Source organism: Callospermophilus lateralis, chromosome 2 (assembly GCF_048772815.1).
Source record: "Callospermophilus lateralis isolate mCalLat2 chromosome 2, mCalLat2.hap1, whole genome shotgun sequence".
In the NCBI taxonomy this organism is placed as follows: Eukaryota; Metazoa; Chordata; class Mammalia; order Rodentia; family Sciuridae; genus Callospermophilus; species Callospermophilus lateralis.
In genome coordinates this window covers 149665256-149679013 of record NC_135306.1, presented here as the reverse complement: position 1 = coordinate 149679013, position 13758 = coordinate 149665256, and the positions used below count along the sequence as shown (strand labels likewise).

At 34.7% G+C, this 13758-nt stretch overlaps 1 protein-coding gene across 1 annotated transcript in view; it reads left to right on the top strand.

The window, feature by feature from the left end:
* Positions 1–13758, top strand: part of Ppme1 (protein phosphatase methylesterase 1) — a 58661-nt gene that overhangs the window by 35792 nt on the left and 9111 nt on the right. The window contains exons 4-9 of the mRNA XM_076846647.2: positions 675–732; positions 1179–1230; positions 3016–3170; positions 3690–3780; positions 8387–8452; positions 11506–11629. Coding sequence (XP_076702762.1) covers positions 675–732; positions 1179–1230; positions 3016–3170; positions 3690–3780; positions 8387–8452; positions 11506–11629 — 546 coding nt within the window. The remainder of the gene's footprint in view (positions 1–674; positions 733–1178; positions 1231–3015; positions 3171–3689; positions 3781–8386; positions 8453–11505; positions 11630–13758) is intronic.

The following is a 13758-nucleotide window of genomic DNA, read 5'->3' as shown; positions in this document are numbered from 1 at the left end:
CCCTCCTATTTTATTCTTAATGTTAAAAAATATCAGTGACATTTTTTAACTTTAAGTGACATTTTTAACATCTAGTTCACTTGAAGAAGAAGATCCCCAGTTGTTTTAGGTTTCTTTAAATCTCTAAAACTGTACCTCTCTCATGGTATTTCTTCCTCAATACATTTTTATTTAACTGTAGCACAAGCTTGTACTGCTATCATCTCTCTTAGGTGAATTTTTGGTAGATTTCATGATTGATTTCAGGGTCATACATGATTTAAGTGTCATGTTTGCGTAATATCCTGAGCCAAGATATAAACATTCACAGTCTGTATCTAAGGGATTCTCTATCCAGAGTAAGAAAAAGATATATCCAAGGAATATGAATGAAACTCATAGATAATAGCAGAGCTAAGAGGGTCATTGCCTAAAGTGCTTACACTGTATTTCAGTAAAGAAGAGTTAAGGTTTAAAGAGGAATTTAGGTGGAAAAGCCATATTTGAAGTTGAGACAACCCCAATGTATTCTAAAAAAGCAGTAAATCATTTATTTTACTTAAAAGTCGAAAGTTTACTGCTGATTTTTTGGTTTCTTTGAATTCTAATGGCAGTTTATTTAATATAGTTATCATTGGTATCTAGGCAAATTTGCTGTCCCATCTGTATCTTACTGCTTTTTGTTTTTCTCCTAGGCAGCGATCATTAGTAGAGTTCAGTGTAGGATTGTGGCTTTGGATCTGCGAAGTCATGGTGAGTGAAGTTCTTAATTGATTTTAATGACATAGTTACCAAGCCTCTTTGAAAAAACTTAGTGTGGCCATAAAATAACCCGGTGTATTCCTTGTGGACATTTGGGAAATAGTCCTACCTTCCAGCTAGGCTTTTGTAATTATCTTCTTTAGAGTGGCTAACCATAAAGATTTGTCTGTAATGTAAAGAATTGTTGCTAAATTCATCATATAAAATCCCCATTTTATTGTCAAATTCAAGATATTTTTTTAAAAAATTTTAAGTTATAGACTTTATTTGGTTTGTTTATTTTTTTAATGTGGTGCTAAGCATTGAACCCTGCCTCATGTATGCTATGTCAAGCATTCTACTACTGAGCTACAACCCCAGCCTAAGGTATTTTAAAAAGGAATATTGTTGCTTTTATGATTTCATCCTTGGGAACTTTTAAAATATTTTCTTTTTAGGTGAAACAAAAGTCAAGAATTCTGAAGACTTGTCAGCAGAAACAATGGCTAAGTAAGTAACTGAATATTGCTTGTTTATTATGATTATAAATAATAATGTCACGATATCATTTTGCTCCTGAGATTTTTGGATGATAATTTACACTGAGAAAATTTTACTCTCTTCTCCCCTGTTTTTGGTTTATATTTACTACATAATTGTGAAAGAAACTTTCATCTTTCTTGGTATATCCAATGTGATGGTCATCATGTAAAACACTTGGAATTTGTTCGAGGTTAGTTTGTGTTAGCTTTTGAAAAGTTTTCTTCTGTTGATGGAGTTGCATAAAATCTGGATATCTGTGTGGGACAGATTGGAAAAATAGTTGAATGCAAGAGGTGTTGAGAGTATGTTAAGGGCTACATTATTTGTCTGGTTTCATAGATGAGAGCAGGGTATTAAAGAATAACTGAAGATACTCTGGGCCTCAATGAATGAACAATGAATGTAGTATTTACAGTGGCTCTCAAATGTGCTCACTCATCAGAATCATCAGAGAAGTTATTAAAAATACAGATGAGGAGCCGGATGCAGTGGTGCATGCCTGTAATCCCAGTGGGTTGGGAGGCTGAGATGGGAGGAACGAGAATTCAAAAGCCAGCCCCAGTAATTTAGCGAGGCTGGTAAATATGTCCTCAGTTTTATCATTTATAAAATAGTAATAAAGACTTTTCAGACAGAGCTATTAAACAATTATATTAAAGAATATTATAAGAAAGTTCTTAGCACACAGTAGGCACCTGTCTCAGGCATTTTCTGTTGCTGAATACCACAGACGAGAAATTTATAAAGAATAAAAGTTTATTTAGCTCATAGTTTTAGAGGCTGGGAAGTCCAAGAGTATGGTGCTAGCACCTCATGAAGGCCTTCTTGCAAAATAACTTGTGGAGGGCATCACTTGGTGATGCAAGGGAGCTAGAGAGATTTTTCACAGTACCACTCCTGTGATAACCCAGTATTCCAAAATTCTCTATCCACTTTGAAAAGTCCTACCTCTAAACAGTTTAGCTATTAACATGAATTTGAGGGAGACATTCAAACCATAGCCATTCTAAATAAATATTAGTTCTTTTTTCTTCCCTTCATATCATTTTGTCTTCCAGAGAGTTTTGTGTATGGTATAGAAGCAGCCTGATATCAAAGAAGCTTGGACTTTCTCAACTTCATTATCTTCTTTGATGGTTGCCTAAACTACTTTGTAGGAAATTGCATAATAATTTACATTTGTATAGCAGTGTATTCTTTCAGAGTAGTTTATATTTACTTTGCAGTCAGTTAACTTTGCAATAAACATTATTCTTAACCTTCACTTTATAAATGTTGAAATTCACTGTTGGAGAAGTTAATAAACTAATCCAAGATCACACAGTAAAACATAAATTGAGGCTGGTATTCATCTTGTAAATCCAAATTTTATTACATTATAGTTGAGAAAACTGAGGCATAGAATAGTTAAATTACTTGTCCAGAGCTTTAAGCTTAGGTTCAAAACAAAGGCATTATATTTATGTAAATGTGCTAAGTGTATGGAACAGTAAAAGTGTGATGTAAAAAAGAAAAATTAGAAAATTTGGGTTCTTAGTCTTTAACTTGGTATTTATTAGGAGAGCTACATATGTGGCTAGCTGCAGAGATACTAGAGGGCATAATTACGTAGGTGTGTTGTAAGATGGCCCTATAAACCTTTGCCATCCCCCAGAACTACTATTTACAGATCAAAGGAAGGATCTGGGAAAGAAAACTAGTTTAATGGTATTGTTAGAGAGTATTACCAGCATTTTCCCCCCATCTCTGCAGGGATGTTGGCAATGTGGTTGAAGCCATGTACGGGGACCTCCCTCCTCCAATTATGCTAATTGGACATAGCATGGGTGGTGCTATTGCAGTGCACACAGCATCAGCTAACCTGGTGCCAAGCCTCCTGGGTCTTTGCATGATTGATGTTGTGGAAGGTAAGACCAAATCAGAATCGTTGACTTATAGGAGATATTTCTGATAAATTATTATCTTGTTTTAATTTATTATCAGTTTCATTCATCTTGAGACATGTCCCACTTGGTCTCTTTAAAATTGTATAATCATTTTTCCATGTGATTAGAAATTCTTCATTAATATCCTTTTATGGCTAAATAATATTTTAATTGTATGTCACATCCCATAATTTTATTTAACCATTTAAAAAGAAGCTGCCGTATCTTTTATGATCCAGACTGAAACGTCACACTATTGCTTATACATCCTATTCATTGTAGGGGCACTACACAAGGGAGTGATTAACAGTAGGGCTATATTGGAAGCTGGCTATCACATTAGTCTTTGGATTTTCTTAAACTGTATCTTTGTTTTCCCAAGCATTATTGAATTCTGCTGGTACCTGGGGTAGATGTAGAGAGTTGACTCAGTAAGTGTAAATGCTCAGAATAAGTTAAAGGCTGTGGTTAATTTTTCTTATATTTTTGTTTAACATCCAGGTACAGCCATGGATGCACTTAATAGCATGCAGAATTTCTTACGTGGTCGTCCTAAAACCTTCAAGTCTTTGGAGAATGCTATTGAATGGAGGTAATTCACAAATATATGTTGTCTCAATTTTAAGTGTTAAATTGAAGCTTTTCTTTTTTGTCAGCATAAACACTAAGATTAAAGGAAAAAAAGTAATTTTCCAAAGCTTTATTATAATAGTATGTGACAAATTAAATTACTTAAAGAGCAGAATTAAAAAAAAAAACAACTTTAAATGTTTCAGAATTGGCTAAGTCATCTAAAAACCTATCCTTTTCCAATAAATTGTAATATTTCCTAAGGTCTTAGTGATTGTAGATCATCTGCTTTGTAGCCACTTCTGCCTCTAAGGTGAGAACTTGGACTAGATGTACTCTAAGTCCTCTTCTATCTCTGATACTCCATGGTTCTAGATTCACATTCTGTGTTTCAGGTAAAATGAAAATGATAGAGAAATAGAGGATGGGTGTAAATTCCATTCTCAAGAATGTGTTTGAGTTTCAGGTGAATAGTTCTTATAAAAAATGCTGACAAAATTGGCTATGGCTTCTGCTTAAGAAAAGACTGTTCAGTAATAAATTCATTCCTTCAATCACTTTTATTAAATATATATCACTTTTTATATAAATATTTATATTTATTTTATGCTAAAGGATGAAGATTCAGAGATGACTGAAACATATCCTTCTCTCAAGGAGATAAGCCTTGGAATAGAATATCTTCCACATCCTAACTTCCTACCCAATTCTTCAAAATCTATCTATAGTTTCTTCTCCAGAATGTTTTTTCTTAATCCTCCATATCATGAGATAACACTCTCAGCAAAATTGCTAAAGTCCTTTGAGTTTATTATTATATAGCACTATTTACTCTTAGTCTTCCAGTCTTCCTTTGAGAGATATGCTCATATATTGTTATTTTCATTATTGCCGGTCTCAGTGCCTTTCCCACATTATAAGGGTAGAAGCTGTTCTCTATTTCTTTTGGACTTTCACACAGCATATAGCATCCTGCTGTTTGCCCTAGAAGACAGAACATGTCTATTAACTGAATCAGAGATATCAATTGGAAACTTAGACACAATGTAGTATATGTATCCTAGAGAGTTTTCCTAGGACATAGGGTCTCATGCTAGAATATGCCTTGCCAGAATGATGTTTGTATTTGCTGAGGTTGCTTCTACCATTCCTTGTTCAATATCATAACACAAGATTAAAGATCTCTCAGAAACACCAAAGAGAATGAGAATAAGAATGCAACTGCTGCCAGACATGTACCTCAGGTGCCCTGCCTGCTTCTTTAGTAATAACTAGTGAAAAAACTTATCTATAATTTATCCTTTTCCAAAATTTTAAAAATTTATTCAGCAGACATTTTCTCTAGTACATAAGATATGTACCTGTTCAAAGGCCCAAGGATAAATTGGAGTCAGTGTCTTGCATTAAAAACAAAAACAAGGGGCTAGGGTTGTGGCTCAATGGCAAAGCACTTGTCTAGCATATGTGAGGCACTGAGTTAAATTCTCAATACCACATATAAATAAATGAATAAAATAAAGGTCCATCAACATCTAAAAAATATTTTTAAAAAACAAAACCAAGTAAATACATAAATACAACACAATGAAGAAAGCATAGGAGTTATAGAAGGGCACCCATCCAGGGTTGTGATAGGCCCTGTCTTGATTCTAGTGCAGCTACAGAATAGAGTAAGATTTCTGTTTGTTAAATGTTAAGGTGTTCTAGCTTCTATGTGTCATTGATTTTTAGAACCTATTTTCTGTGTCCAAGAATCATAAAATATTATGAGGTATTTAATATTTTGTTTTGTACCCCACTGGATATCTGAATCAAGTTTATGACTCTTGGCCATTTTCTATTCCAGATTAAAGAAAAAAATTATTGAAATATGGGGTCAACAGTTACTGCTTTTGCTCCTTGGTCTTGCTAATGCGAAGCAGTAGGGTATAATCAGTAAGAAGGGGCTTTGAAAAGTCAGACAGTGAGTTGCATCTTGGTTCCACTGCTCTGGCTCTGAGAAAAATAAAATAGGAAAAAGAGCAGGAAATGGGGTGATAATGGAAGTTGATTAGGAGGCTATTGTAGAAATGTAGGAGAGTAATAAACTAGGCAACAGAAGAAATACAATTGTTGCTGAAAGCTCAGTCCTTGTCCCCGATGCCAATCCAATAATGAGGACATGGTTTGGAGGAAAAGGAAGAAGATAGTTTATTGCTATGCTAGCAAAGAAGAAACACAAGGGGTTCCCATCCCAAAGGCTATGATTCTGTCCATCATCAGGCTTTTATAGAGGTGAATCAGAGAAAATGAGATTAGGGAGGAGAGATCAGCAAGAAGATCAGGGAGGAGAAGTTAGGGAAAAGATCACAGAAGATCAGAGTAAAGGTTAAGGAAAAGAATATCAGGGAGGAAAGGATCAGGGAGAAAAAGGTTAGGAAAAAGAAAAAAAATGTAAGTTTCAAAGCCACAAGGGATATAGTCAAAGCATCAAATGAACCCCTGATACAGTGTGGTAAGATGTATATTTAGAAGGTTGAACTGACAAAATCCACTTATGGATTGAATATTGGGAGAAAGAAGATGGCCAGGAGGAGCTCAAGGAAGAATTATAGCGATTGTTGGATGAACAGTACAGACAGAAGTCAATTGGGTAGAAATAGGGAAAGGGAATTGGTTTTGGCTAAACTGAAATGCTTATTAGAAATCTAGGTGGAAATGTTAAGTGGGAAGTTGTATATACTAGTTAGAAGAGGTTGAGCTACAGACAGATTGGTGAATTGTCATCACTAAGATAACATTTAAAGCTGAAAAATCAAATGCAATCACCTAGGAATTTGATGTTGATAAAAGATCAAAGAGTTGATCTTGGGTATTCCCCCAATATTTAGAGGTTAGGAAGAAGATCCAACAAAGGAAACTGGAAAGTCGCAGTTGGTGAGGTATAAAGTAACCAGGAGGGTAGAGCACATGTTTTTAAAAGGAGGGAGAGAGCAACTGAGTCAAATGTTGCTGAGAAATCAAGTAAGATGAGAACCAGGGAATGACCATTGAATTCAGCATGATAGTAGTGACCTTGACTCATATAAAGCTGGGTGTGGTGGCACATGCCTGTAATCCCAGCAACTTGGGAGGTTGGGGCAAAAGGATTGTAAATTTGAGTTCAGCCTCAGCAATTTGGTGAGACCAAATTTTTTTTTTTTTTTTTGGTCGCAAAAAAAAAAAAAAAAAAAAAAGGGCTGAGGATATAGTTAAGTGATAACAGTGCTCAGAGTTCAATCCCCGGTACCAGAAGAAAAAAAAATCTAAATGGAAATATAACAGAAGTATTTGATATATATTATTTCAAAATATATTAATAAACATCAAGACAGTTTATCATTAGAAATGGTGGTGCATATATTGGTTCAGTTGGTGATTGAAAGATGAGGTAGTAGTTCTGATTGCTTTTTGTTTATCATTAGGTAAGAAATAATATCATTATCTAGGAAGGGGCTTTTAAATCTGCATGATTTTGTGTGTGTGTATTACTGAAAATCAAACCCAGGACCTCACACATGCTAGGCAAGCATTTTACCACTGAGCTACATCTCCCAGCCTCTAACTTACATGATTTTTAAAAAAAATTTTTTTTAGTTGTAGATAGACACAACATATTTATTTATTTATTTATTTTTATGTGTGCTGAAGATCGAACCCAGGGTTTCAGTGCTCTACCACTGAGCTACAGCCCCAGCCCTTAAATGATTTTTTAAGCTAAAAAATTTGGAGATGTGTTTTTCTGGTGGCCTGCTTTAAGCAGTGTTTCTAGTTTCCCTGGGGTTACGCAATCATTTTGCTTTTCCCTTAGGTAAACAAGTAGTAAAAAGACTAATCTATTCAGATAGTCTAAGCTCTATAGCATGGCTGTGTCTTTGTTTTATGCTGTTGTCAAGAATACCAGACTAGACAGTTTATAAACAATGAAAGTTTATTTTTCTCATAGTTTTTGAGGCTAGAAACTCCCAGATCACAGAGCTTGCATTTGAGGGCCTTATTGCATTCACTGTATGATAGCACAGGGCACCACATAGTGAGGGAGTTCAAGAGGGAGCCAAACTCACTTTTTTAACAAACCCACCAACATAAGGATATTAGTCCAGTCATGAGGGCTGAGCTCTGCCTAATCATCTCTTAGAGGTCCCACCTCTCAGTTTGCAAGGAACTAGCCCCTGGTATACCAATCCTATTCTGTCCTGTGCCACTTTGCTGTCCCTTGCTACTCCTTGTATTTGGTTTTCTAAAATCATCTTCCTGCTGACTTTCACATCATGGTATCTTTTTTCATGATATACTTTCTGCCTACAATGCTCTGATCAACTTTTATGTTCTGATTAGCTTCTTCTGTCCTGCGCATAGACTTGGCACAAGTACCCCCTTGGTAAATATTTGTAGAACTATGATGACTTTACTTGATTTTTACGGCCCAGTTTATGGTTAAGAGAGAGGAGGAGGAATAGTGGTGATTTTCAATAGTGATGAGCAATATGAGTAACTATAACTTCTTGTTAGATCCCACAGAATCTGCAGAATTACTCATTTGATTCTAGTAATGTGATGAAATCAATACTGAATAACCTTCTCTCTCCTTTCTCACTTTTGTCTCCTAGTGTGAAGAGTGGCCAAATTCGAAATCTGGAGTCTGCTCGTGTCTCCATGGTTGGCCAAGTCAAACAGTAGGTCTTACTTTTTCCTTTTGGGCTGGTTAGAAGCTGAATTTTGGTGAGGGAGTTATAGATTGCTTTTTTTTTATGTTATACTTACTCATCATACTGACATGCCTTCATTATTTTAGGTAATTTTATAGGTGAGCTTATTTGGGCAAGTCTTATGGATACTTTTTCTTTCTTTTTTTTTTTTTTTTTTTTTAAAGAAATCCCAAAGCCAGTTATTGTTGTTTATGTAATGCTGAATTACGTTAGCAAAACTCTAGGTATTGAAAAGTAAGGCATTCCAGAGAGTTCACATTAAACATTAAGTGTCCACTTTTGACTGACAGCTATGGTTTCATTCTCCTCGTAAGCCAAACCTCAATGTGAGGAAATTATAATATAAAATCTGTGCATAACCAGAGTGAAAGTCAGATTCGAAGGGTGAACTAAAATTATTTAACACAATTGATCTTTTTTGATAGAGTTACTTGGATCCTGGGAATTGCTGCATAGCCACAAAATAAACTTTAGATGAATTGAGAGAATGTTATCCAACAGAATACATAGGAGTACAAGAGTTAGATGAAAATAATAATGGCATTATTGAGTGGTTACTATTTGCCTGGCACTGCGCAAAGTATTTTATATAAATTGTCTTTATTTTTAAAACCTTGTATTATGGAAAAAATCACAAACATGTTGGAATAATGCCATAAACCCCAATGTACTCACTGCCCATTTTTAAAAAGTTACTAACTTATGACCAGTTTTGTTTTCATCTGTGTGCCCATTTATTTCCTTCACACGTAAATATTTTGAGGCAAATTCCAAATACAATTTCCTCTGTAACTGGCTTTTTAAACCTAATATCGATGATATTATCATACCTTAAAAAATTTAATATCACCAAAATCTAATCTGAATCATATTTCTGATTTGTTTCAAATAATTTTTTAAATTTTACTTTTTATTTATACAGCTTATGGGGTACAACATTTCAATATTTGTATTTTTTTGGAATACCTGATTCTAAATTAGCATATTTAGCACTTTAAACATTTATTTTTTTGATGATAGATCATTCAAGGCCTCTCTTTTGAGCTACTGCATTATATACTATCTTGTTGTTAGCTTCAGTTCCTACTATGCATTTCATAATTTTTTTTAAAGTTAAGATTAGTGGGGCTGGGATTGTGGTTAGAGGTAGTGCACTCGCCTAGCATGCGTGAGGCACTGGGTTCGATCCTCAGCACCTCATAAATATAAAGACATTTTTTTAAAAAGTTAAATTAGAATCAAATAAAGTAAATAAATAACCAGTTAGTTGATAACTTCTCTTAAGTATGTTTTAACCTACAGGTTTCTTTGTTTTTTCCTTGAAATGTATTTACTGAGGAAACATAGTTGTTTACCCCATAGAATTTTTTACATTAGGAATTTACTAAGCAAATCCTCAAGCTGTAAAAAAATACTGCTTTATAGGTGACTAAATAGAAGTTCAGAGAGATAAATTAATTTCCCACGACTACACAACTAGTAGATAATAAAGTTAAGATTCAAACTCTTATGTATTTGACTTCAAGGCCTGTAGCATGGATTGGTATGCCTAAAAAGACATTTTCAGTAATAATATCAGATACAATGCAGAGGCTTTAAAGAAGATATGACACTGCCAGGTTCCATGCTGAAATTTTTTGCCCTAAACCTTCTTATCCACACACAGGCATTGGAAATCCAAAGCATATATTTCTTTGTTACACTATTTTTTTTTTTAAATCACATCTGTACTACTATATTATAAATATGAAACTCAGCACTCACAGTTCATAGAAAACCCTCACTTAACAAAATATTTATGAATATACACTTTACTAAAGGTTTGGGAGAATATAAAGAAGTTATCATTCTTAAAAATCTCCACTGACCCTTCAATTTATTCCAGCCTTTTTATTTTCCTTCTTATCTTCTCTCCTTTTCTCCGCAAAAATAACTTCCTCTATATCATATAAAGTAGACTTTGATACTGGTCGCTACCCAGGCCCTTGGGATTTTTACTGTTAGCACTTGTCAGTGTATTTTTCCATCAAATTCTCTCTCAAGGGATTAAGTACCAGCTGCTCATATAATAATAATAATTTTTCGACCTAATTTCATAATATGAAGAGATACTATTTGGTGGGGTAGGAGAGTGGTAACCAGGGATTAAACCCAGCCAGGGGTGCATAACAACTGAGCCACATCCCCAGCCCCCGCCCCCCTCCGCTTTTTTTTTTTAACATTTTATTTTGAGACAGGGTCTCATGAAGTTGCTGAGGTTGGCTGTGAACTTGTGATCCTCCTGCCTCAGCCTCCTGAACCTCTGGAATTACAGGCATGCACCACTGTACTCTACAACAGATACCATTTTTAAGAGAAAAACACCTAGCAATAATTGGTTAGATCAGATGGTCTATTCAGCTGGCCATGGTTGTTCTAATTGCCAGTTTCTTTCAGCCAACTAAAAAGTAGGTCAGGCATGGTGGTGCACGCCTGTAATCCCAATGACTCAGGAGGCTGAGGCAGGAGGATCATAAGTTCAAAGCCACCTCAACAACTTAGCAAGGCCTTAGCAACAACTTAGTAAGGCCTTAAGCAACTTAGCAAGACCCTGTCTCAAAATAAAAACAAAAAGGGCTAGGGAGGTAGTTCAATTTTTAAGTACCCCTTGTACCAAAAAATAAAAATAAAAGTAGTATCTTTTACCATTTAATCTGAGTCTTATCTCTTCAGGGCTACTTCATATGATTATAATGATAATTGTATAAAAGAACACCAATAAAACTTTTGTCACCATGCCTCAGGAAATGATTGTTCCTTTTCTATGGGTCTATATTAGTACAAGAGCTGAAAACCAGCCATTGGAGTATAGTTACATATTGGTCATGTTTTTTCACATTTTCACATTCTCCTTCTTCCAAGAGCATTATTAAGTTCTAGTTAACATTTGATTATAAAAGGCCGTAAATATGGGTATCTCTGAAACAATTTGTGATAGAAAAGAGATATGTAATAGAAATTTTATTTTAAAAAAAATCTAGGTGTGAAGGAATTACTAGTCCAGAAGGCTCAAAATCTATAGTGGAAGGAATTATAGAAGAAGAAGAAGAAGACGAAGAAGGAAGTGAGTCAGTAAACAAGAGGAAAAAGGAAGATGACATGGAGGTAGGTGAAGGCCTGCTGTCTTAGAAAGGTAGGGTAGGGGATGGTTCTAAGTGTGATTACATATTTTAGGGGACAGAGACACCAACGTAAGAGATACTTAGGTTATATATAAGATAAAAAGCACTGTCAATAGTTTTGACCAGTTGCAATGTAAAACCTTAAAGTATATAATCTCCCCTTAAACAGAACTGCTTTCTCACCAGACTTTCTCATCTCTCCCTCTGTTCCTGTAGTTTCTCATGAGAAAAAGCCCATTTCTTACCTGTCTACTCTAAGCCCATCTAAATTTTACTCAGCTTTCAAGGTCTATCTCCTTGGAAGTGTTTTCTGACCTCCATTTATCAGTCCATTTCTAGTATAGCACCTAAAGTTGATATGACACAACTTAGTATTTCTTTTAGAAATTGTGTTTGTTGAGCCATAGTACAGATTGTCATAAACCACATTAAAAAAATACAGTGGTCTCCTGCTAGTTATTTCTAGGTTGATGGTCCATGTTGTTCTCCACTTGTGCAAAAATTGTATAACAAGCAAAAAAAAAAAAGTGTGCATTTTCAGGGCAGAAACTGATGTTCTGCATGAATTTCCCTCAGCATTTATCTCAGGATTGTGTGAGCAGTAAGTGTTCTATGAGTACTGGCTAGACAGTTTGTTTGAGGACAGTAATGGAAAGGGGTGCTTTTTTTCTCGGAAATGTCTAGTGACTATGAGCAGCAGACTTTCTGGAATGGATTATAAATATCCTACTAATGACAAGTAATTGGCTTGGTGTAACCACATTCTCCTTTACTTTTGTAGATGCTACTTATTATTAGCAAGGAGAGAACATTTTTTAATGGTATTTTTGATTTAATGAGGATCTTCTTGCCATCCTTAAGATCAGTGATCAGAATAATACTTGGTATATCTTCAGAGTTTGCAAAAATATAAATAATACATTGTCTATTTGGCCCTCCCAACACCCTGTGAGATCTTTTCTTCCATATTACAGTATAGTAACTGAGGCTCAGAAGTTAAGAGTCTTTCTCAAGGTAACGAAGCAGGTATTTAGTAGATTTGAGACTTAGTATGTTTTATTATTTCTTACCTTTTATGTGCTAGGCACTATCCTGAATACTTAACATTTGTCAACTTCTCATTTTAGCTCTGATTGTAAAAATTATCATCATTTTTGTGTCTCAGGTATAGATACTTTCTTAACAGTATCACATAAAAGTAACAGTAACACATAAAAGTTAGAGTTAAAACACACCAAGATCCTCTGATTTTCAATTCCAAGTCATTTTTTGTTTGTAATTTTTTTATAAGAACCATTATACGATTTTATAAACTCTAGCAGTTTTGTTGAGAGGACAAACTGAAGTGCATCAGTTATTATCCATTAGCCATCACTTCCTATTTCTCCCCAACTCTCCTAGCCTTAGTCAATCACTAATCTACTTTCTGTCTTTATAGCTTAACCTATCCTGTACATTAAATATAAATGGAATTATACAACATGTGGTCTTTTGAGGCTGAGTTCTTTTACCTTAGCATAAAGCTTTCAAAGTTCATCATGTTGTAACATGTATCAGTCATTTGTTTCTTTTGTGTCTAAAAAATATTCCATTTTACGGATGTGCTACATTTTATCCACTCATCAGTTGATGAACATTTGGATTATTTCCACTTTTTTTTCTATTATGAATAATACTGCTATGAATATTTACTTTGCAACTTTTGTATGGACATAGATTTTTATTTTTCTTGACTATGTATACCTAGGAGTGAGTTGCTGGATCATCTGGTAAGTATGGGTAACCTTTTGAGGAACTGTTTTTCAAAGTACTGCAACATTTTACATTCCCACTAGCAGTGTCTGAGGCTTTCAGTTTGTCCGTGTCCTTACAACACTGTTACAATCTCCCTGTTTGATTATAGTCATTCTTGGGGGTATAAAGTGATATCTGGTTGTGATTTTGATTGTATTTCTCTAATAACCATTGATGGTGAGCATCTTTTCATGGCATTAGAGTCCATCTGTCTCTCTTCATTCTTTTGCATTCGGATATTTATTTGTTTAGTTACCTCAACACTGTTGAAAAGACTGTCTGTCCTTTTCTCATTGAGTGCTATTGATACTCTAAGCA